This window comes from Lontra canadensis, unplaced genomic scaffold, assembly GCF_010015895.1.
Source record: "Lontra canadensis isolate GAN:19392208 unplaced genomic scaffold, GSC_riverotter_1.0 scaffold132, whole genome shotgun sequence".
Classification (NCBI taxonomy): domain Eukaryota; kingdom Metazoa; phylum Chordata; class Mammalia; order Carnivora; family Mustelidae; genus Lontra; species Lontra canadensis.
In genome coordinates, this window is record NW_022631126.1 from 2,364,996 (window position 1) to 2,390,215 (window position 25,220).

Consider the following 25,220-nt stretch of genomic DNA (forward strand, 5'->3'; position numbering starts at 1 on the left):
CAGGGGCTGGGAGCTGCCCATGGCTCTGCCCACCCTCCCAGGGGTCAGCATCTGACCCGAAGCAGAGCCCACTGGTGTTTTTATCCTAGGGTCTGGCTCCTACAGGGACATTTCCTGTCCTTCTCTGCACCCTCCCATGCACCCTTCTGTTGGGGTAGAGTCCCCATCTGCCTCAAAAGGATACTATTTTCCGACAGAGGGATCTTTTCCCCCCGCTCATCATACAGCTCCAGGCCCGTGAGACCAATATAATAGGGATCACCCCAGCTGGTCAGGAGTTGCAACTGGAAAATGACTAAGGGATGTTATTAAGGAAAAACAGGCTTAATTTTCCAAGAACAAAGCAAAACAGCGACAAAGATAATACAGGGCTATACTTTCGGGGGCTTCTACAGATGAATAAAAGGAAAACATTTTTTCTTTTTTAAACTCTCATGGAGACTGAAGCCCAACAGAATATATGTGGCATCAAACTGTCTTGAATTTAAACTATGTATGTGTGTGTTTTAAGAATTAAAAGCTGTCCTCCAAGCCCGAGAGACAGGAGGACGGGGGCGGGGGGTGGGGAGGGTGATGCTCTCCAGGGAGCTGGCAGGAAGTGAACCATGTGTGTCACAAACTCGTTGTGTGGTGGCACTGAATAAAGTGACCAGGACTCAAACTATCTCCTTCCTCAGTTTCCCTGGTTGTAAAATGACAAGAACAGAGTGCCCATTGCCTTCTCCATCCATTTCAAGTGTGCAGGGTCGGGGTGGGGGGCGTTGAAGGGGAGAAATACAGGAGCTCTGGAGCACCAGGAGGGATGGGCCGTGGCCGCATGAGCCACCATGGCTGACTGCTTCCTGCAGTCCTCAGCCCTGTCCCCCCGCCAGCTCCCAGGATTCCAGGGGCGGGCAGGGCAGGAAAGGTGGCTTCTAGGCATTATCACAGCCACTGGCACTCTGTCCAGGAGACTGGCTGCTAGGAGAGCCAGGATGCTCGTGTTCACTCACCTGCCTGGCCCCTGCCCGGCTCTGTGGCCTTGGACAAGTTCCTTAACCTCTCTGGGCCTCTGTGTTCTCAGCTGTGAAATGGGGATGCTCGCAGCACCACCGCACTGGGCTGGGGGGAAAACTGAGTTACAAATGCACTGTGACCGTGCCAGGCCCAGGAAAGGATCCAGCAAACTGGGGCTATCCTTACTTCTGTGTTCATCTCCTCCCTGGCTTGCTTCCAAGGACAGCCCCCAGTTCAGTCCCTGGGGAGAGCTCCAGCTTCTCTGGCCTCTCCCAGCTGGAGTCCTGGGTGCTGCCTCTGGAAACCTCCATCCAAACCTCAACCAGCTGGCTGACCAGGGGGCGGGGTCTGGAACCATGTCTCCACCCCCCACCCCAGCAGCACTCAGTGAGCGGGAGGCCCTGGGAAGCCTCCCATCCTCCCCTGGGTTTCCTGGCATGGCGCCCTAGCGCCTTGGCCATGGTCTGCTCGGAACCCCAACACCACTACAAGGGCCGAGCGCTCTCCTGGGGTTCTGGGCGCAGACCCCGAGGGCCCGGGATGCACAGACAGGTGGGAGGAGGATACAGCCGCAGGGCATCAGGGGTGCCTCGTAGTCCATGGTCGCCCGCTCCCGGCTTTGCGAGTCAAGCCTAAAAAGACACAAAACAGCACCAGAAAGCAGAAGATCTCAATGGCCTTGATGGCTGGTCAGTTATTCTCCTGGCTGCACACTATATGAGGACGCGGCAGGTGGGGGGGGGGGTTCCCTGGCAGCGGGGACTGACCTTGTCTGTTCTGGAGTTCGCTCTTTACCACCTAGCCCTCTGGCCCTTTCATGAACAGGGCAAGTGCATGCTGTGCCCACAGCTGAGTGAGACCCGTGCAGGGGTGATGGATGGGAGGGAGTGCGGGGCTGGGGCAGACTACCCCAGGGGGTGGTCAGGGAGCCAGCACCTGAGCTAAGAAGGAGGCAGCTACACAAAGCAACAGAGCTGAACCTTCCAAGCAGAGGAGCAGCCAGAGCAAAGGCCCTGTGGTAGGAAAGCACCAAAGGGGCTGGATCATGGGGCAGGATGGGAGGCTGGCAGGAAGAGGAGGCAGGAAGGTGGGGCGTACCCTGCAGTCTTTGCTTTGGGAGCCTGAGCAAGGGCCTTCAGTAGCAGGGACCTCAATGCCTACATCTATAAAATGGGCATAATAACCCCTTCCTCAGAGGGCAGGTGGAAGGATTCCCTGAAGGATGAACGCAAAGCATCTGAACGGATCTAGCACTTGGGAGGAAGAGTTCTCAGCCTCTGCACACCACTCCCTGGGCGCCTCTCTCCCTGGTCCGTGGGCCAGTACCTTCCAGGCCTTGCTGGTTTTTCTTCAATTTCAAGGGCACTGTTATAATTAAGTGGCTGTTCCCAGTGACTGGTCCAAGAAGCGATCCCAGCCATGGTGGAGGGAAACTCATTTTGTTTTGTGAGCTTGGCCTCTGGTGTTTGGACATGGGGGGCGGGGGAGGGGTTTAAATGAATAAACTGAACATGGCATTTACAAATTGTTATAACCTTAATGCAGCTGAGACGGGGCCAAGAAATACCAGCGCACCCACGAAATGTTAGGCTGTCATTTCCTCTTTGAATCTTTCTAAACCAGGAACTCAGGAACAAGAGAGAAGGCCCTTCCCCGAATTGGCCAGTGGGCATTTCTGGAACAGGACACAGGCTGGCGCCTCTTTTCCCAGCAAGAGGTGCAACGAAGCATTAAAAGAGCTGAAGCCCTCCAGACTGTGGGGAACCCAAACATCCCCAGACAAGGTGGGCTCATCCCATGGGCTTCCGCGGACGCCTGACAGAGCCTTAGAAAACCGCCAGGTTGAAAAGCGATGCGTTTGATCATTTCAAAACCTTTAGGTAGCGACTTCAGAGCTACGCGTGAAGCCAGCAGCCGGAGGACGGGGAGGGGACATTCCTGATGCTGCTAGCCCTCACCTCCGGGCCGGCGGGGGCAGCTGGCGAACATGCAGGTAGTCCACAAAGAGAATTTCTTGAGCGAAATCAAAGTGGCAGTTGCCCGGCCCCTTCCGGATGAGGAAGCCCTCTGGAGGGGAGACACACAGGCCATCCAGGGAGATGTGGACGATTTTGGCCTGGCAAACAAAAGGAGAAACACGCTTGAAGAAAGGCAGCCAGCCAGCATGTGGGGCAGTGGCGTGGGCCGATGGGGCTGTGGCGGATGTCCGAGTGTGACGGGGAGCCCTCACGGAGCCCCCAGGCCTGGGACATCCCTTGGTCTGGCTGGCCTTCCTCTCAGACCAGGACCACCTGGCTGGGCCACGCTCCGTGCCAGGCACCAAGCTGTGTGCTGGAGGGATAGCAGGGGAACAGGCAGGTATGGCCCCTGCCATGGTGGCCCAGCTCAGCAGCCTGAGGTGGTACCACCTTTCGAGCCTCCCTCTGCAGAAACCCTGGCTGGGCCATCTAGATTTGCCTTGGGACCTGGTGAGTCACAGGCGCTTACCAAGAGCCTGCCAAATGGGTTCAATCTGGGCCAAGGTCTTCCGCTGGCCTGGGACAGATATCACCAACTAGAGGCCAGGATCTACCAGTAAATCTCAAAGCCTGAATGGCAGGGTCTGGAGTGGCTTCCCTGGGGTGGGGTGGTGGTGGTGGTGGGTGAGCAGAGAGGGCAGGAGGCCAGCACTCTCCCTTTGACAACACATTTTGGAATCGGGACTCCCCACATCTTCACGGTGAGCAACGTGGGCCTGACTGCTGACCAAACTGGTCGATTTTCACCTTTGGGAGACACAGAAGGGCTCCTCTGTGTAGAGAAGAGCCCTGCTCTGGGTCCCACTGATAATGAATGTGCCCCCGAGCCCTTCATTCCTTCAGCATTTTGGGGGCCCTCCTCATGGCAGCCGGTCACAGGACACGTAGGCCTGAAAAGTGTAGGGTAAGCGGCTTCAGGCATGGCTGGATATGGGGACCAAAAGGCTGTTCCTACATCTCTCCACTAGGCTTTGCTCAGGTGGGTTCAGACCCTGGCCCGAGGGCTGGACCCGGACAAACAGAACTGTCACCCGCTGGTCATATGATTGGACCGGGGACAGGGAACTGGACCAGATATCAGCATGACTCCTGTGGTTTCACGGGCTCGCCTCCAAAGAGGAGGTCCTTCTGCAGCTGGGTGTGGAGCTAGCTGGAAGCTGGGCATCACAGCGGAGGCCCGGGAAGGCTCCCCTCCAGGACGACCCCCACCTCTAGGAAGGGCCTGACTTCCCCACGCCTGTTGATTCCCTCGGTCAGGGTTTCTACTACCGCCTCCATCTTGTAGCCATGGAAACCAGAAGTCCAAAGACGCAAAGTAATTTGCCCAAGGACCCGCTGCTGGGATCTGAAGCCCATCTCCAGCGTGCAGGGCCTGGCTCTAACCACATGCCAGGGACCCGTGTCCAGGGCATCCACAGGGCCTTGGGGGACACACGTGCCCGAGGCATTTTCCTGGGGAGATGCAGAGTTTCCATCCCCTGTACTCTGGGATCCTCCCCACCCCCGCCAGACTCTGCCCATCTCCCTGCCTCCTCCTTCCCACTGTGGCCACTTGTCACCCGCTTGCCCACGCAGATGGTGGCCAAGCCTTGGAAGCAGGGCTTTGGGCCCAAGATTTCCAGGCAGCAAATCCAGGTCACGGAGCCTTATCTGGAAGGACCGATTTGCTCAAGGGAAGATATGGGCCCAGAGGCACGAGCTGAGCCCGGAGAATGTTTTCTTAATGCCAATCTATCTGCCTTTCTAAACGTGCTGATCTAAACGTGCTGTCGCACACTCTGGGAGATGCCAGTGCGGCCTAGGAGGATCTGTACAGTCCAAGAGGCTGTCGCCCCAAAGGTGAGCGCCTGGAGCCACCGACTCCACGCTGGCAACCCCCATGGTTCTACGGGGCCCATGGGAGAAATGACGTGGCACAGGCATGGTGGGGAGCCACACCGGGGCTCCCGGGATGGAGGCCTGGCTCTGTTAACGTCCACGTGGCAGGGGAAGATGGCCACCTTCCCAAGGCAGGTTATCATCCTCATTCTCTCACTTTACAGATGGGGAAACGGAGATGCAGGGAAAGCAGGTCACTCGCCAAAGGTCACATGGCTGGCTGGGGTCAGAGCGGGGATTCAGACAAGGGCCTTATGACTTTAGGGCCCCAACGGCATGGCTCTATCTTAGGGGACATTGTCACCATCACTTCTGGGTTGTAGTGGGGAGGGGACAAACATATCATAGTCTGTAGTCACACAAGGACAGAAGGGCCCATGCAAAGGGCACTTCCGGTGTTCTCTTTCCACAGTGTGGCAAGATGCCTGCTTTGTCACACCCAGGAGCGGGAGAACATGGTATGGAACTGGAGTGTGGGCTCCCAGCCCAGCAGATGTGCACTGGGGCTCTCGCTGTGTGATCTTGGGATGGGTGAACGTACTGTTCTGAACCTCAGTTTTTAATCCTCTGAAAGAGAGTATATATCTGCTTCCCGGAAGCTGGGGTGAAGGTCCCCTGAAATGAATGGGTGCAGAGCCCGCAGCTCAGGGCCTGGCCCCCAAAGTGCTCAATGAACAACAGGGCCCCAACCCACCACTACGGTTCAGGGGCTGGGCCTGCTGAGGAACCCCAACCCCCAAAAGAGACAAAGTGCTTTCATGTCCCAAGTCTGCCCTGGGCTCTTGAGCCCACATCTGCTGCTTGCAGGAGGAACAAAGAGCAAGGCGCTCTCTCCCTGGCTGTAACCCCTCAGCTCCATTTGGAAAGTTCTGGAAGATTTATGCGCCTCTCTGGCAGCCACGCCAGCCATTCATCAAGGCGCCGTTTCCCTGACAGTGGACTGAGCGCGGCTGCTATTCCCCAGCTTACCCCGCGATAGGTGTCCTCGGGAGATTTATTGTAGTTCCAGAAGCGCAGGCCAGTGATGCTTTCGGCTCTGTCGAAGCGGATCGTGACCACGTGGTCCAGGCCAGGCGAGAAAGGGATCAGCCACATATGCTCATCCTCCATGGTGATGTTGGCTCCGTCGATTAACCTGCAAATAGCGGGGAGGGAGCAGTGAACTGGGGCCCAGCCACGACCTGCGGGAGAAACCAGAGCGAGGGGTCTACACGCGCTTATGGCCCCCTGCACCCTGCCTGGCACGAGCCTGGACACACTAGGCTTGTTAAGCGGAGGTGGGACTCATGACAGTCACCCGGAGGGGCCATGTCTCATCTGTAAAATCAGACAAAATAAGGTCTTTTAATAGTCGGTGCTGTTAAAAGTGCGGCAAAGCGATCATCAGGTTTAAAATAAAGGGGGAACATGTGTCATCTTTCAGGACCTTCTAACCCGGTGATCTCACTTCTGGAATTGTTTTCCTTTAAGGAATATTTGTTCAACCTGTGGGAAAGGCTCTCTGCACAAAGATATTCATTATAGTGCTGTTTATTTATATTAGCATAAAAGGAAAAAAAAACCCAACGACCAAAAAACCCCCAAGTGGTTAAGTAAAACAAAGGGTTAAGTAAATCTGCACAGTTGTTAATACGATAACCGTGAGGACGATGCAATGAAGTGGAAAACGATTTTACTGCTGGAAGATGAGGACGGGGGCCAGGAGAGATGATGAAGTGAAAAACACATTTGTGTCAGAGGGGATGGGAGGTGGATGCTTTTCTCTACTTTCCAAACTTTCTGTAAGATGCTCTATTGGCTCTATGGTACATTTTGGAAGAATTCGAGTCCTTCCTTCTGGTGCCCTGTGAGAGAGCTGCTAAGGCACTAGAGCGAAGTTGGCAGTTCTTGGTGTGGGAAAAGCACGAGAAGGGGGAGGTGTGTCTGTGGGGAGCTGGTCTGGCCATAATCATGCAGCCTCGACAGCCCAGGGAAGCACCCTCCCTGTCCTTAGGAGGGAGCCCCTAGCACCCTTGTGTTCTTAGCCACTGTTCTGAATGAACTCATCATCTCGCCCGCATTGCACTCCTATCCTGGCCAGTGTCTGGTTTTCCTGTTCTGAACAACCTGCCTCATCCTTCTCAACTTGGCCTGTGTCTGCCCCAAAGCTGTCCCGCCACGGACTGCCCTGAACTGCTCAGCACACCGCAGCCCAGACCCCAGAAACAGAGGGGCCCAGCTCTCAGCCTCTTGGATAACCCTTCCCCCGACTCCCTCCTAATTTCCTGGTGACTTTGAGGCTGCCGTGCCAGGAGGAATTCCTAGATTTAAAAATAAACCTTATTTTTTCTTTTTACATCTTAAAGTTTAGGATTTGGAATAAATCTTACAATCTAAGTGTTCATCCATGGAGGTAATGTTTCTTTTTTTTCTCTAAAAGGCCGTTATTAAATTGATGGATGGTGTGTCTTACAATTGCTGGCATCTTAAAACTGAGGAAATTCAGCAATTTAAAACGGAGGTGTTTGTGGAATTAGGTCCACTGGAGAACCTTCCATTTCCTTCTAAAAGCAATTACCCCTGTGTCCTAGACATGGGGCTGTCTCCGTACCAAAAATGCTACCCAATTCTCAAAGTAGAGAGAGTTGTCGAAGTGTTTATAGTCGATAGTGAAGGGAAGTGCCTACAGACACCGCTAAGAATATCAACATGATACTTCCCAGGTCTGTCCACAGAAAAGCCTAGAAACTGTGACCAATCCAGTAACAATGAGCATCTCTAGGGGCTAGATTATGGTCTCTAAATACCATTTCACACTAAAAGGAACCAAGGCTTCTTGGGGAAAATGGCTGATTCCACCTCTGGGACAAGAAATATACAAAGGGAGCCTGAAATGTCTTGTGACATAAGAAAGCAGGAGAGCTGTCACAGACTACTGTTTTAAAAAAGGATCTGAGCGCTCTCGGTATCTAAAAGCAACTATAAGATAAAAATTGCAATAAATTGAGACCCTTCACAGTCTGTTTAAATCCATAATTTATGGTAACCAAACACAAACGCTTTAAAGTATGCTAGGGAAGCAATTTTTTATTTTTGCAAACTGAGAAGTAAAGGAAAGAACCAAGCATGTAGACTGCCTTTCCTATTTGCACTGTACTGCAGAGTAACCAAATAATTGAAGAAAAATTTCTCTTTATTGGTGAAAAAAAGAATGACAGTCTCAGCGCCCCACCATCTTGCAACCAAGTGGATCTAGCCACTGAGCACTGACCACCAATGTCACAAAAAGCTTCACCACCAGACACTCTATATGTTCTGAAGGGAAGTTGCAGTGACACCCACACCATGTCATGTCTTGCCCCAATGGTCAAAGCCTCAACCTGATCAGATGCCTAGATCTGATGAACAATTTACAAGACATACAGGGGCCTGAGGAACAGGTTAAATAATACCATGGAGATGCAACCAGGAAACTCCAGACTCTATAGGGCAAACAAATATTTCTTTAAGAGATAATTCATAAGAAAAAAATGAAAAAAGATGGAAGGGAACCTGGACGTTATAAAAATCTTAAGAGATCTATCAAAGAATCATAGCATATGGACCTTATCTAGATCTCAAACCGACCAGTCACAATGTATGGACCTTATCTGGACCTCAAACCAACCAATCACAACGTATGGACCTTATCTGGACCTCAAACCAACCAATCACAACGTATGGACCTTATCTGGACCTCAAACCAATCACAATGTACGGACCTTCTCTGGACCTCAAGCCAACCAATCACAATGTCTGGACATTTTCTGGACCTCAAACTAACCAATCACAACGTATGGACCTTATCTGGATCTCAAACCAACCAATCACAACACATGGACCTTATCTGGACCTCAAGCCAATCAATCACAACATAAGGCCTTTTCTGGATCTCAATAAAAGAAACAAACTTAAAAAAGGAAGATGAGAAGAAGGCTTTCAGGGAAATAGGAACATGCTGGGTGTCTACTAATTCAGGGAATCACCATTAATTTTTTTAGTGTAACAACAGTACTGACCTGTTCTCTTTAAAGTCCTTATTGTTTAGAGCTACACACCGAACTGTGTAGAGGTGAAGGGCTATCAGGCTTGGGAGTTGCTGTGCTCACATCATCTGGGTGGAGGGGTTTGGGAAGTGGGTGGGTGTGGTTGAACAAGTGGGGCCGGCTGTGAGCTGACCCAGCGGGCTCCACACCTAAGTATATGGGTGATCTGCTTTTGGGGTGTCGAGTGGTTCATGAGCAGACATGGACAGCAGGTGTGAGGGCCACAGTTAAGGGGCCCGGGATGGGAAAGTAGGAAGGAGTCTACCATTGACGGTAGGCGCTCTGGGTCAGGCTGGGGGTGCAGCTGTGGTGTGGCGATTCCCTCCCTGCCCTCCCTCCAGGGGACTTACTGTCCCCTCCTACTGATAAGGCAAGTGAGGCAGGGGAAGACAGTGGAAGTCAGTGGTTACGTGCACAGGTCTCCCACAGACATCCATTCAGATGACTCTGACCCTCAAAACTAGTCTGGGTGGCTTCTGGCCAGTTTTTAATCTCTCTGTAGCTCGGTTTCATTTGTAACGGGGGTGGTGGCCTCTTAGGGCTGTTTAAGGCATAAACGGATGAGGATCTGTAACCTGCTTAGTGTAGCCCCAGTGTCTGGCATTTATTCGGGGCTCCAGGAATAGCCGCTATAATTTTATTATCATTACTATCGTAGCTGGAGAGGTTAAGAAACTTACTAGCTGGCAAGGGGCAGAGCCAGGATTGGAACTCTCATCCTTCTGACCCCTCCAGGCTCCTCCTGTTTACAACTCCAGGCAGAGCGCAGGCCCAGCAGCTGTCCTGAGCAGGGGGCCAGTGCCTGTCCCAGGTTTGTCTTCTTATTGACTGGCCCCAGTCTGGGCTGATGCAATCAGACAGAAGCGGAGGAAAGCGCCCACAGCACCCACGGACACTTCCAGAGCCATCCCCTCAGACCTCGAGCAATGGCAAGCTTTCAGCCCCCGAGAGTGAGGCTGCTCATGGTCAGGCGCAGAGCTGGCGTTCCAGGCCCTACACTGAGCATGGTGGAGAACACACAAAGCACGGGTGTGTCTGGGAGCAGGAGAACCCTGCCCGCCTCTGGCCGTGGAGCCCTTGGGGGTGGGGGGTCACCTCCCTTTCCCAAGCCTTGGTTTCCCTTGACTCTAAAATGAGAAGTCACAGGGGACACCTGGGGGGGCACAGTCACTAAAGTGTCTGACTCTTGAGCTCAGCTCAGGGGTTGGTCTCAGGGTTGTGAGTTCAAGCCCCGAGTTGGGCTTCACGCTGTGGGATGGAGCCTACTTAAAAACATATCAGTGAACAAAATGGGAAGACCACAGACCTCACGGGGTGGCTGGGGAGGGTGGAATGGGGATCACTATTTGAGATTTGATTCTGGAGTCACAGAGCCTGAGCGAGCCCGCGTCTCAGGGGCTGAAGTGTCCTGCTGCTCACACTGGGAGGGGATGGCTCTGAGGGTGTCTGCAGGTGGCTTCTTACAGACACTTACTTGTCCAGGGTCCGGGAGTCATCGGTGTACTCAGGGAGGTCATTTAGGTCTCTGGGAGAGGCAGAGATCTGGTGCAGGCTGATGGGCAGTGCCTGGCCATCCTTGCCCACCACTTCCAGGCCCGTGAGCCCCAGGTAGTGTGGGTCTCCCCAGGAGGCAGTGAAATTCAGCTGGAGGCCTGTAACAGGAAGAAGAGTGGCCCCTGAACACCAGAGGTTGTGGAGACGGGAAAGGAGTTACCTTCGGCCTCTGCGTTCTACCCTGATTCAGATGAAAGTGCCTTCGGGGCGGGCTCTCTACTTTTTCTCTTGGTGACCCTTGGGCCTGGGACACTGCTGATGTTCTGGAAATGTCTGCAGGACGAATGGGCCAGTGTTGTTTAAACCTGCACATGGGTGGGTGGGGGGTGCCTGGGTGTCTCAGTCCATGAAGCGCCAGTTTTCGTCTCGGGTCATGATCTCAGGGTCCTGGGATCGAGCCCTGCATTGGGCTCCCTGCGGGGAGTCAGCTTCTCCCTCTCCCTCTGCCCCTCTCCCTGCTCATTCTTTTCCCCTCTGTTTCTCTCAGATAAATACAACCTTAAAAAAAACCAAACCTGCACATGGCACTGGATCCTTTCTCCCGCATCTATCACATTGCCCCAACCAGCTGCTTAACACCCTAGCATGGCTCCCTGTGCTGCTTGGCCAGCAGGCCTTGTCCATCTGGCTTCTACCTACTTGTCTAACCTCCTCTTACACTAGGGGGCACGGCTCCACCCAGACAGTCTTTCAGTCATTCCTATTTCCAGCCCTCTCTCCTGTCACAGGGCCTTTGCCCATGCTATGCCCTCTGGAACTCACATGGCCTCGTTGTGCTCACTCTTCAGATCCCAACTCACTTCCTTAGGGAAGCCCTTCTGACTTCTCTGACCACATCAAACCTCCGCCCACAGCCTGCCATCAACTTCCATGCCCTGGTCACCAGTGTGATCTTGTGACCATTTGGTAAATATCCGTTTGCCCCGCCAGAGGCGAACTCCCTGAGGGCAGAAACTCCATCTGATCTGCTAGATCTTTGTGTCCCCAAAGCCTGGCACAGTGCCTGATGCACAGCAGGAGCTCAGTCCAGATGGAATGTTTAAATAAGTAACTGCACGCAGGCAGCTACGTTGATACAGGACGTCAGAAATGGACATTTTATACACTGGGCACTACTGCGAGACTTCCCGGGATTCAGAGTAAGGAAGTGTTTCTACGATGATAACCCCATCTTTTTGCCCTTGCCTCACCCCTGTTCCATCAGAATCCATCTAGAAGTGACCCTCTGTGGTCCTGAGGCAATACGGTCCAGGCGAGTCATCCATTTGCCCAGAGAGCTCAAACCGAATGAAGCCCTTGGTCAGGGCCTGTGCAATACTTGGCTAGAACTTGTCTTTCCTTACTGGCGTCCCATCAGAGCAGGACCAAGCCCACTGAACTCTCCACCCTGGGAGAATTTGGAGCCTCTTTCAGCACCCTCCTGGGTGGTTGTGTTCAGAAGATTCACATCCTTGGCAACTTTCACAGAAGGCCACCTGGAAGTCACGTGGCCCCACCTCCTTGAGCTCAGGAGTGGAGGCAGAAGCCCAGGGAGGCCAAGCCACCCAGTCTTCCTGGAGCTCGGCTTCCTCTCCTATATGCCTGTCATTTCCCACATACGTTTTGTAACTCAGCCTTCTGCTCTCCATGGTGCTGAGGTGGCATGGAGAGCATCCTCGGGGCAGGTGGAAAAGACGTGGCACCAGCATGGTACTGGGCCACATCCTAGCTTCTCACCACAACAACGGCATGCAAAACGACCACAAATTCTTTACAACGTGACTGCCACTTCTCCCATCCAGAAGCGGAGTCCGTATGTCCACGCCCTCACTGAGGCCACCGAGAAGACGCCCTCAGTCTGGGCCACGTGACATGCTTTGGCCAATGGGAGAGCAGCAGAGGTGGCGAGGGCAGAGGATGGAAAGCGTGCAGGTGCACCTCGCCACACTTGGGGGTCCCACCGCATGAAGGAGCCAGGCGTGCCTGGTCTCCCCACCACCTCAGCCAATAGCCTCCCGACCATTGGACACGGGAGAGAAGACACCTGAGGTTATTCAGTCGCTAGCCCAGATGGAGATGCCAGCAGACCAGATCCGTGCACAGGCCCAGGAGGGGCCCAGTCAAGCCAGTGAATTATGAGCCCATCGTGGATTAAACGGCGGCGGGCTGAAGCCGCTCAGGTTTGGGTTGGTTTGGTCTGCGGCAGAAGCTAATCGATACACTCCTTTCCATCCCGAGCCTGCATGCAAACGTCACCTCCTCAGAGAGGCCTTCCCTGACCGCTCCGCTCAAATGGCACCCCCCCCGCTTTAGTTTTCATCACCCCCTTGTCACTACCCCACAATGTATTCTCCATTCCTTTGCCTCCGTGTTTTCTTGTCTTTTCCACTAAGATGGAAGCTCCTTGAGGGAAGGAGCTCTGTTGCCTCCGCGCGCCGCTGTAGCCCTCAGAGCCGAGAACAGTAACTGGAAAATAGATGGTCAATAAGTTTTTTTTTTCTTTTTAAATCAATGACGGATCAAACAGTAGGTATTCAGTAGATGAGCACGGGTAAATGAATCAAAGTAAGATCATGGAGTTTCACCAAATTCATAGTTAACAGTAAGCAAATATTTATTGATCATCTATTATGTACAAAGCCCTGTCCTTGGACCCGGAGATCCCGGGGTCAACACAGAGCAGAATATCTCTGGGAGATATACTGAGAAGACAGTTGGCCCATAATAGACAAAGGATAGTTCCAGAGAGTAACGAATGCCATGAAGACAAGAAGGCATGGGTAGGGAGTGACTGAGGGGAGTAGCTGGGGTGGTCAGGGAGGGCCTCTCTGAGGGGGTAGCATGGGAGCTGAGACCCAAGTGATGAGTAGGAGGCTGCCATTCCTCAGTATTCCTGGAAGAACATTCCAGGCTGAGAGGACGGCAAGGGCACAGGCTCTGGGATGGGAACAAATAACTGAGTGACCAAGGGACGGCAGTGGAGGAAAATGAGGTCGGAAGGGCTGGGTACAGCCTAGATCATGCCATGAAGTCTGGATTTTCTTCTCTCCGTGGTGGGGAGCCTCTGGAGGGTTAGACTTTGAAGAAAGGGGCTGACTCGATCCCCTCACTTGGGTTGGGGGTTGGGCTCTCCGGGGAGACCAGGGAGGAGGCTGTTGTGATACAAGGTACGCTGGACAAGGCGTGGACCTTCTGAAAACGGAGGGAAGTGGCCAGATGCAGGACCTGTTTTGAAGACGGTACCGCCAGGATACTCAGTGGCTTGTACAGAAGTGAGAGAAAGAGACGACGTTTTTGACACAGGAGACAAAGTGGCTGTGGGTACCGATCCCAAGAGGCAGAGTGCACGGAGTTGGAGGAGGGAGTGGATTTGGATGAGGGGATCGCTGGGAGGGAGAAATGTCACCTCCTCCAGGGGGAAAACAGGAGCACCCCCACCCCCCCCACTAGCCCCTCCCCAGCCGCCCCTTTGCTGGCCTGGCACACCGAGCCGCAAGGACATCTAATTTGGGGTTGCTCCAAAAGCACCCGCTCTCCTGTTTGAGCTAATATTCACGTTCCATATTCATTTTCCTCTGGTGTATCAATTAGTATTTATATAAATGGAAATTAATTTTGTTATTTCTCTCCCACGTTTCAACTCTCTCAGCTACTTTCCTATTCATCACTGCTGATATTTGCAAAACGCCCAAAATTAGTGTCATCTGCAAATTAGCAAGTCATATATCCCCTTTCAAAACATTAATAGGATTGGCCATATTTACCAACCCCGGCGCATTCCCCCCGGGTCACGTTATCAAAGTGCTCTCCATTTGCACAGGCTGGTGAAGTGGGTTTAGGAATTTAGAGACATTGCGGGGGGGAGGGCAGGGGAACAAAAAGTTTCAGAGAAGAGCGATTCGGAAATCACATGCCTCCAAAAGTGGAGAGATGCTCCGTCAGGAGGTTCTTCTTAATACTGAGTAGAGAAGCAGAGACACCGCGGGTTCCTTACAGCCAAAAGGGCTATGAGCTCTGCTCCTGGCCAACACTCCCGAAGGGATTGGAATACATTGCTGAGAAAGGTCAGAAGCCGGTTCAGCAGGAAGGACATTTACAGACAGCATCTTTGGGGAAATCATCAGATGAAGGGGACAGTGGCTGCTTCCGGGCCAACCTTCCTTCCTCCCTTTCCTCCCTGGCTGGGGCACTCACACCCCCAGCAAGAGCATGACAGGGGTAGCGGGGGGCGCTGACCCCTCGCCTGGGACTCTGGTGATGGGCTCTGACCCAGGCCTGGCCAATCCGTGTTCAGCATCTCACCTCTGCCCCCACCCCGCCGTGGGGAGTCACGGTGATTGGTTTATGGATGGGCATGTGATCCAAGCCAGGACCGGGAGACCTGATTCCCGACCCACTGTTGGCCTCTGTGGGAACAGAAGTTCTTGAGTGGATGGGGTCCCAACGGGAGGAAAGGTGAGAGAGAGAGTGACACAGGGCAGAGGGTGGGAGGGAGACCCCAAGGCCTGATGACATCATTTGCACCACTGGACGGAATAAGAACTGAGTGGTCGGGGAGATAAGGTAGGGGAAGCCTCAGTATGTGGGAGATGAAACCAAGCCCCAAACTGGGCTCTTGCCTGCTCAAGGCTAGTTCTAGCAATTCTGCGACAGTCTCGGACTCATTGAGAGAAAGTGAGTGTTCTGGAATGTAAGGAGCTGGGAGGCTTCAAAGTAAGGCATCTTCCCTCTTCTAAGAGGGAAACTGTCTTCGTGCAGTGAGGGAGGGAGAGATGGTCCTTCCTACATGGGTGGGCTTCCTGAGGAGGAGGTAGGTGATAGCGAGGCCTCCAGAGGGGGTGTGAAGGATGCTGTGGGCACTGCCCGGGTCCCACGCCCCCCTCTCCAGAACCGAAGGACTCATTCCTCCAGCGGAGCAGAGTGCTGAGGGCTGAGGGCTCACAGGGTGCACTGCCCTTGGCCTTGCCCCTCCTAGGCACAGCCCACATCCCGAGACATGTAGATACAGGCGTAGAAAGGCCTGGGCCCCTCACTCAAGACCTCTCCAAGGGGTCTTTGCAGCTCCAGAGCTGGCAGAGGCCTTGAGGGGACTGCACGAGGCCCAATCCCCCCCTCTGCCCAGCCCACTTGCCACCCTCCCTCAAGAGCACGCCCCAGGGGACTCCAGCTGGTGTGACAGCAAACAGAGGGTTGACAGAGTCTCCTTAACAAGGAGGGGAGGGAGATCAGTGAGCCAGGACCTTGGACCCGAAGATGCCCCAGGACACAGTGCAGGTGCTGGTGGGCCGGTGCACGGAGGGAGGGAGGACCTGGCTGGAAGGGTCAGCAGGGAAAAGAAGAGGGAATGGAATCAGTGAAGCCCAGATGGAGTTTGCTCAGAGGCCACAAACTGGCAGCGGGCTGGCTGAACATACGTGTTTTGTTTGGCTCATAGGGTGTTTTAAAATATTACAAAATTAGTCACCAACACTTAAAAATTTGGAGGTTTCACATAAATATCCAGATTTCTGTCTTCTCAGAAGACCCAGCACCCTGGGCGAGGCTTCCTGCCACCCCCGCCCCACCTGGAACAGGGAAGAGGCCTATTTTCCTTGCGCATGTGCCTGAGTTTGAGTGCCCTTCTGGAAAGGCCTACTGCAGAGAGGCAGCCCTCCTCCGAAGCGATATGGACCTGGCGGGGCCAGTGAACCCAGTCAGGGCTGTGTCAGCCCCCACTCCTCCCACGGCTTGGCATCTCTGTACAATGTACAACCTGCCCAACTGTCCAAGGGAATCCCTGCCCCAAGTGGGCCATGACTCTCCCTGGCCCCTGATGGTCCTCCTGCCCCTGGACACTGTCCCCAGAAAGGATACTCACAGATCCCATGGTAGATGCCTGGCTCTGGTGTGGTTACTTCGGGGGCAGGCGGAAGGGATGGCAGCTCGAGCTCCAGGACCTGTGTGCGGGTTGGGGGAGGAGCAGAGGGAAAGGAGGTGATTTTAGTGATACCTGAACAGCTGGTTGGCCATTCTCCCCAATGCTGTTATGCACTCCGAGCCCCAAGTAACCCGTTGTGTCTTTTCTTGCATTGTCTGCCACTGTGGAAACTCCAGGATGGGTAATACGGGCAGACCCAGAAACCCCCCTTTCTCATCTGAGTCCCCGCCAGCCACTCTTACGGTTAGGGGAGGAGTCTGACACCACCAGCTAAGGTGATCAGATTTTCTGGAACAGGGAAGGACCCAACAGATGCGTACCTAGGGAGCTGGAAGAAGGAGGGAAGGAGAAGGGTCAGGGGAGGGATGGAGGTAAGGAAGGGAGGGGGAAAAATACAACCACAGAGAGTGGTTCTCAACCCAACTGGTGTGGAAGCCAGGATGACGCAGCCCCGATCCAGAGGCAGTCAGCATGGGCAGGCACACTGCACTGTAGACATTTGGCTCATTAGACCTCTACACTGTAAGCGGGGACAAAAGGGCCTTTACTATGTCACAGAGGAGGAAGCTAAGAAGCGAAAGGAAAGGAAGGCGGTTGCCCGGATGTAAGAGTTTTGGTGGAGATGGTGTTTCGGTCCCAGGAACAACAGTGCCCTCAGCCCGGCCCCTGAGGCCCTTCCTTGCCTGGCTGTGGGGAGAAGGGTGAGGAAGGTGGCCTGCCAGGAGGATCCACAATGCAGAGCAACCTCGGGTCACCAGGGAGAGGCCACTGCCTGGCACCCCCGTGCCTTCTCCCAGAGCCTTCGGGATCTCTCCCTGGTGGGTGCACTGAGCTGCGTACCCAGACAGGTGGGATGTAGGTCCAGGCCTGTCACTTCCTCGGGGTGAGCCACTGGCCTCCCAGAGAACATGGGTTCCCTGTCTCAGAGACAGAATGAAGGATTCCTCCCTGTCCCTCACACGCTGGATGCGCTCAGAGATCATTAGAAGCATTTGGAAAGGGCTGGGCACATGAAAGGCTTCAAGGTCAGCTCCCGACTGGACACCCATGGATCCAATCCAGACCACAGACGTGCTGGGGCTCACAGGAGGTTTGAGAGCTTTCCCGCTTAGTTGCCAACAGTTTTTTATTGGGACATTTCCCACAAAAACCCAGATTTCTGGCTTTTCTCAAGAAAAATCAGGACAACTATCAACATGAACTAGCAACTCCTGTGTGTCCTGAGAAGCAGGGAGCTCAGTAACCCCTCAGTCTTGTACAATACCCTGCCTGGCCCCTATGGGCTCTCACCCCTCAGTGAACACCGGGGGACCTGCACCCCAACAGCCTCATGACTTTGCCAGGCCTTGCCTTCTGTCCTTCGGTTTCCAGCTGTCCCCACTCCCCTCCCCCACCCTCTGTAACCATCTCCTCTTTCTCCTTAGGGCCTCAAGGACATCCATGAGGGCCCTGGGTCCCCAGATTCCTGATCCTTCTCTTGGATGGGTCCTTTTCCTAAGGGTCGTCTTTTATTTCTTAAAAAATTGCTTTATTGGGCGCCTGGGTGGTTCAGTTGGTTAAACAACTGCCTTCAGCTCAGGTCATGACCCCAGGGTCCCGCATCAGGCTCCCAGCTCCGCAGGGAGTCTGCTTCTCTCTCTGACCTTCTCCCATCTCGTTCTCTCTCACTCTCTCTCCCAAATAAATATTTTTTAAAAAATTGCTTTATCAAGTTAAAAACACATACTTCAGAGTCATGCATGCAAGTTCTAGCCTGGTTACACACAGCGGGAGCGCTGTGTGTCCTTGGGCAAGTCACTTAACCTGTCTGAGCCTTGGTTTCCTAAATGGGGATACTGATGGTCTCTACCTGCAAGGGTAGTTCACACGAGACAACATGGAGCTCCACCCCTGGATCACCACACGTGTACGGGAAACCAGGGCTGAGATGATCATTATTTTAATTCTAAGCCTGCCTATTCAAAGCGTTTCTAGTCCTCTCCATCAAAAACAACAGCGAGTGATCAAAACACAACCCAAAGCAAAAATTCCCCTGAGACTACCAACCTCTAAATTACAGAGACGACGCAGAACTGATTTCTCCTAGCTTTGATTAAAATTTGAATACTTTCTTCACTTTGCTTTAAAAAAAAAATAAAAAAATAAAACATAATTAGAGAATGAAATATGACATAGAGGACCAAAAAATGAAGTAGAAAAATGGGAAATGTCAAAACAGTAGCACCAACAGCTTAAAGGCTATCCATCTTCATTCCTCCTGCTGCACGCGGAGTCAGGAGGAGAAATCTCTCTGGGGGTGGGCTCCCCTCCCTGCCAGTCCTACCCGGTCCTCAGCCCACGGGCCGGCCTGGGTGTAGGGCCTGTCTTCTCCCTCGCTGCCAGCAGTACTCGGTCTCCTGGGCGTCTCCTCGCTCTGCAGGCTGTAGGGGCTCTCCGGGTCCACGTCAAATGTCTCATCTGAGCAGAATATGGCCTCCAGAATGTCCTCATCGGTTGTGAATAAGATGGTGTCTCCAAAGTGCTCTGGTGCTGGATGGGATACCACGGACACAAGAAGAGTCACCTGGCCCCAAATCCCAGTGGTCTGGACAGCAGGAACCCAGACCCATCAATCTCTGTGCTGTAATCCCCACCCACCAGACAGCTCCTGATTTGTGTTAGGAAGACTTCCTTGTTATTAATCACACACTTGCAAGTGAAATTCACATGCCCGAGGAACCACTTAGACCTAATGAACGGATCTAACGTAACGAGCATCACTGTGATCCGTTGGGAAATGAGAGATGCTTCTTAGGTGTGGGGGAGGCGACTTAGCAGATGCTGTTGGGGCCCCACCCAGGTGCCTGCTGATTCCTTTTTGGGGGCTGGAGGCTTGCCTGGAAGGGCGTGGGAGTTACACCCCCAACCCGGGGAGCCCTGCTGCTCTGGCTTAAGGCAGGACAGATCCTGCAACTTATGCTCCAGAGCTCCCTTTGGGATCAGGGTGAGACTTAGCCTCCCCCAACTACTATCCTTGCCTGGCGTCTCCCAGTTCCTATCCCGTCTCCCTCCATGCACCACAGGCTCTCCTGGGAGCAGCCCCTCAAGAACTCACTGCAGAAGAATTCCCCCTTCTTCGATTCAGGAGCTAGGGAAGCTGAGTAAGGCCGGTGCCCAGGGGAGGGGTGTAAATGAGGTCAGCTCGTGTACCCCCAACGCTGCAAAAAGCGAGGAGTGAGCCAGGCCCAGGAAGAGGAGAGACCCATCTGTCACTGGCTAGTTTCTCCTCAGAGCCTCAGCGGGTAGCAGGTAGGGGCTTCCAGAACATTCTTACGGACATACTCTACCTCCCGTCAGGGTCCCTGAGGCCTTGGCGATTTCTCCTTTAAAGATGCACTGCGCGTCTAACAGCATGGTGATGTCCTTCACGCCACGGAAGGAATGTATCCGAGATTTATTGTAGTTCCAAATCCGGATCAGGGCGACTTGGCAAGGATGCACGAAGTCTATGGAGATGGAGTGGGGCTTGCCCAGGGTGAAAGGGGCCAGCCAGACGTGCATGTCATCCTGGGTTCTGTTCACCCCGTCGATGAGGTTGGTGACCACGCGGGGGTCTTTCCCGTAAGCTGGTAAAACATTGATGTCGGGGGGGGTCCGCACGAATGTTTGCGATCTGCACTGGCTCCCCCTCGGAACTGAATATTTCTATTCCGTTAAGGCCGACATAATGCCTGTCCCCCCACGTCGACTTGATTTCAATGACCAGGCGCCTTCCGTAAGGCAAGACGGGGATTTCGAAGTCACTGCCATCGTCCGTCTCTGCGGAGCTGTCGTCCGGCCCTCTCCTTGGCTCCAGCTTCTCCTCCTTCCCCGGGGGCAGCTGGTCACCGTGGCGGCTGTCCTTCTGCTGCCGCAGAAACTCGTCCAGGATGTCCCCCTGCAGTTCCATGTTGGAGATGCGTCCGCGGTGGGAGCGGTCAAAGGCACTGAGGGAGTCCCAGGACTCGTGCAGCAAATGCTCCTGCTCGCTGCACCACCGGGACCATGGTGGCGTCTTGGTGGACCAGGTGTCTTCTGGAAGAACACAGGACAGGTGAAGCCCCATTAGTGGCCTGTGTGCAAGCAGGGAACCTTTATGGATGGTCCCAACTGGGGGGGCTCTCGGCTAGGTGAGGGTCGCCCTAAGGGGGACATTCTAGAAATCAGGGTGGTTGCTCTTGGTTCTCTCACAATGCCTGGAGGCCCAATGAGCCTTGGACAGGTGGGACCAGGATGTTAATCGTCTGCCCTGGGGACCCTTGGGGCCACCTGTCACATGCCAACATTCAGGTTGGTAAAAAAAAAAAAACAAACAAAACCCATTATGGCTACCCAAGTCTAGAATCTGGTTGTTTTGCCAAAAGCAAAGCAGTTTTCAATATACCTTGGATTTTCTGAGAGGGAGACCCCGCCAGGCCCATGCAAGCCAAGGGCAGACCTTTTTGTTGTCTGAGGACCTTTGCAGGAAGCCATTCTGCACGTCAGAGACTCACAGGACGGGTGGGGGTGGAGGAGGGGTGGAGGGGGCGATGCCTGAGTCAGCAACCAGCAGGGTGGCTCGGAGGCTGTCGCATCATGTGACTCGGACGGGGTTTTCAAAGGCTGTCTAATGGCAGGTGGAACGCTTGTGAAAACGTTGGATGGGAAAAAAGCCCGCTACGTGCTCTCTGGGCTGCGACAGACCCTGGCCCAAGGCTGTGCACGCCGACATGTTAATATGCTCCTCTCTGGGTAGTGGAGAGAAAAGACGTCTAGCTTCTTCTTGGTCCCCTGATCTTCTAAGTTCTCCAGATGTATTATTTTATAATCAGGCGAAAGTGCTATAAGGGACACCGACGACACAGGTCAGAGTGTACCCCTATGTGTGGCTAGGCTGGCTTCGAGAACGGAAGCCTGCGTCCCCAGCACGTGGAGAGTGCAGGCCTGGCCCTCAGAGGGTGGCTCTAAAGGCCACAGTCTCCTCCTTGTAGAACAGCAAAGCCCCAGCGGGCGCCCCCACAGCGGCCTGTCATTACAGCCATGCCATGGCTAACTGCCACGTGAGGGTGTCATTCTGGAAAAACAGCAGCTGATGACACTGACGTTCTGTTTTTCCTCCTTTCATATTGGACTGTGCCCCACACTCCATTTTCCGCCTGTCTCCTGGGGGACCTGGCTCCATCAATTACCCTCTCTCTCCAGAACCCTCCATCACCCCTTCCCCACTGGCACCTTGCCCTCTCTCCACCTACAGACAAGCATAAATCTCTCCTACCAGAAAGAAAAAAGGAAGCTGGGCCTGATCTTGTGGTTTCCTCTAGCTGCACCCGATTTCCTCCCTCCCTTGGCTGCAGCCCCCGTGCCCTCCTCGCTTCCACCCTCCCTCAACACCTGCAACCTGGGGCCCTGTTGTGGAGTTACTGGTTTGGCCCACCCAAGCCCCACCTGCCCTTCTCCTGATCTTCTTTTGAGGATCACACCCCCCCACCACCACCATCCAGATTAAGCAAGTGCTGACAGCATCCTTCCAGGCTGGGAAAGGAATTACAGAGGAGGGGCTCTGTTTAGATTGGCGCCTCCAGGTGGCAGGATGTTGGACGTGGGTGAGCAGTGCAGGTGGTCGATTTGCTATACTTTGCGGGGAGCCTGCCTGACAATGAAGCCAACACAGGGAATGTGGGCCAAGAGATGGAGAGAGAGAGAGTCCTGATGACATCATTTGAGCCCCTGGTTGCAGCCATGCCTGAAGTCAAACCCCTGGCGGCTTTCCATCCCTTGTCTTCCTAAGAGTCCTGTAGTTCCCACAACCCTTCACTGAGCTGACTTTCGGCAAGTCAGTCCTCATGCTTGACATCTCAGGCAAAGCTCTTCCACTAGACAGTCTCTTGTCTGCCGGCTCAGGAGTGTTTGCACTTCTGGGCTCTCTCCATGGCTGCTGCTGCCTGCCTCCCCATGCCGGAGCCCTATCCTGAGCTTCTGCCTGACCCCATCTGGTCCTCTCTCAGTACTACCCTCCCTCTTTGACCTCACCCTGCCAGCTCCTGGTTGCCAGGCAGGCACTGCTCCAATTTCTAGGTCAAGTTCTGGCTTCTCTCTCCTAGCCACCACGTTCCAGTTCCAAAGCCCCCCCCCCCGAAGGTGCAGACAGATCCACTGTGTGCCTGAAAGGGAATTGGTCACCAACTCCTCCAACTGGCTTCCTCTCCATTAGCTGGGAATGAAGAACATCTAGTTCCTCGCCACAAACTCCCCCAACCTGGCCCTCAGTGTGGTCCTTCTGGCTTCTCTAACCTCCCCTCACACCTTCTCCCTAATGATCAGCTCCACTGTGTGGGCCTTTCTGTTCCATGGACACGAGTCTCTTTCCTGCCTAGCCTTGCTGTGCCCTCTGCCAGTTATGCTCTTCTCCTGGATCTCCGAGTGCTGGCCCTTCTTGGCCCCATCCTCCTCGGGGAGGACTTCTTTGTGCCATTCCCTGCTGTGTCCCAGCGCCTGGCATAGAACGTGTGGCACAGACGTGCTTAGTCCAAGTTTGCCAGCCCAGCGATGGACGGCTGGCATCACCATTACACAGTGCCTGGACTGAGGCCCAGGAGCGGAGGGACTCCCCCTCTCCACCTGTCAGCTCTGGTGCACCTGTCTTCTCCCCCCCCCCACCCTCCTTCTCATCTGCCATTAAAAAAGACCCCAGGAGTTCCTTTTCTCCAGGTGTGAGGTTTTAACATCTGGCAGAAGGAACTTCCATATGGATCGTCATGACATCAGTTTATTGGTATCTGATTCGCATCGACTGAAATGAACGGCCTGGGTTGGTCTGTAAGTGAGCGGAGGAGAGTGAACAGACGTCGTCTGTCAGGGACTCAGCCTGTGTGTCTCGGTCTGGGTGGGCGGGACTCTGTTCTCACTCTGTGCCTGCTTTCTGATTTATTCTCCCCGAGATGTATATGTGGGGTTTTGAAAGCAGAGAGGTGCAGGCTTTCTCCTGGACCTCTTGGATGTGAGAGCAGGCTGGGGGTCCACGCTTCCCTCTGTCTGCAGCAGAGCACAGCACTCGCCAGTCCCCAGGAGTCGGGGAGGGGGGGGGGCTGCAGCGATCCAAGCTTTGTCTTGTCTGTGTCAACATTCCTGCCCACTTGGAACGCTTGGAATGGACATCAGAAAGCCACTCCTTTAATCTGCAGTCAACACAGTCTGGGGGAGGGGGAGCCGCCAGTATAAGATGACAGGATTGAAGCCTTAAAACTACCCCTTGGTGGAGGTAAACAGGAACTACAAAGTTCAAAACTCGAACTTGTAAAAATCAACGGCACCACCGAGAGGTATATGCTAATCGTTCCTGAAACGGGATATGAGAATGAAGGTAGGGAGACACAACAGAGCTATGTGTGTTCAACGTGAACAGGCCTCCAGCCGCGGCCAATTGGACAGGGGGCAGACACCTAAACCACCTTGGCCAATCAGCGTCTTCCCTGAGACTTTGGGAGCGAGAGCCATTGGGGGGAAAGGTCACTCTTGGGCTACAGGGCATCTCCTGCCCTGCGCACAGAGCAGAGAAAGCTGATCTCATGAAGAAGAGTGCGGGAAGGAGGCAGAGGCAGAGCCCAGCGGCCCTGGGGAGTGGGCTGGGAGAAGTCTCCTGGGAGCCCACTAGCTTTCTGCTTCTCCCTTCCAATTTTGGGCGATGGGCAGCCACACCTCCGGTCTCTGGAGGTCCTACACTCGAATGGGGCAGGTCCAATTTTATTCACCTCTAGCCAACGGACCCCTGATGCAGACACTTCCAAAATGCAGATGACATTACAATGAGATGCTTTGTTGGACAAAAGGATTTCTGGGCTCTATCATTTGGTGACAACAGGACTCTGGCCCCAGGGAAGAACTCAGGCAGTCACTCATTCTACAAGCATCGTTGGAGGGCTCGGCCGGCGGCTTTCCTGAAGGGCACGGCTGTGGGATTTGGCTCTATGTAATGGGTAATTTAAAATTTCTAAGCAACTTTCCTTTTTAGCATGACTGGCTTAACAAGCATTAAATCTCCAGGGCTCGGTTCTCAATGTGTCATTAAGCCAAGCGGCGAAATGCCTGGAAAGAAATTAAAATGAGACCAAATCTTCTGAATGTGGACAAGTTAGAATAACACCCATCACCTCGAAGGTCCCAGAGGTTCTGCGGGTCTGTTTACCAGGAAGGCTCCAGCTTGCCTGGCTCTCCCCGGTGGGGTGGCTGCGGAAATGGGGTGTCATTGGGTTCAAGGTGTGGATGCTGGAGCAAGATGGCCTGGGTTCAGATCCTGCTCTAACCCTTTCTGGCCACGGGATGTGAGGAAAGTTACTTAAGCCTCACGTTTTCTTTATCGTCAAATGGGGCTGGCATGAGGATGAAATCATTTTGAGTAACGTGCCTGGGTGAAAGCGGAGCTTAACACAAACGTGCCACGCATCCAGCCACCGAAGTTCCTTCTTTACAACACCCCTCCCACGCTGCAGAGGACCCACCTGCCGGGCACCTGGGTCCAGGGGACCCCGATACAGATGAGACATAGTCTCTGCCCTCAAAGAGCTTCTCAGTTTTTCTGCTCTGCTCTCTTCTCTGACACCGGTCTCACGGTGAGTGGGGATGGGCAGCAGAAATGTGTAAGGCTGGGGAGCCTGGAGGCAGAGGGGCGGGGGAGGGGGTGCGCGAAGCTCTGCCTGGAAGGGAGCCCACTGTTTACGTGGAAAGGCGCCCTGAGTCTGAGGGACGTGCCCTACGGGACTTTGGGGGTCTCTGCATGTCTAAGCGTAGACTCTGGCTGAGTGCAGACCATAGAGGTCTGTC

At 54.0% G+C, this 25,220-nt stretch overlaps 1 protein-coding gene across 1 annotated transcript in view; it reads right to left on the reverse strand.

The window, feature by feature from the left end:
* KIAA0556 (KIAA0556 ortholog) overlaps positions 1-25,220 on the reverse strand; it is a 170,607-nt gene that overhangs the window by 4,964 nt on the left and 140,423 nt on the right. The window contains 9 exon segments of the mRNA XM_032842700.1: positions 185-295; positions 1,564-1,628; positions 2,955-3,112; positions 5,862-6,027; positions 10,431-10,608; positions 16,347-16,425; positions 18,730-18,935; positions 19,733-20,036; positions 20,038-20,459. Coding sequence (XP_032698591.1) covers positions 185-295; positions 1,564-1,628; positions 2,955-3,112; positions 5,862-6,027; positions 10,431-10,608; positions 16,347-16,425; positions 18,730-18,935; positions 19,733-20,036; positions 20,038-20,459 — 1,689 coding nt within the window.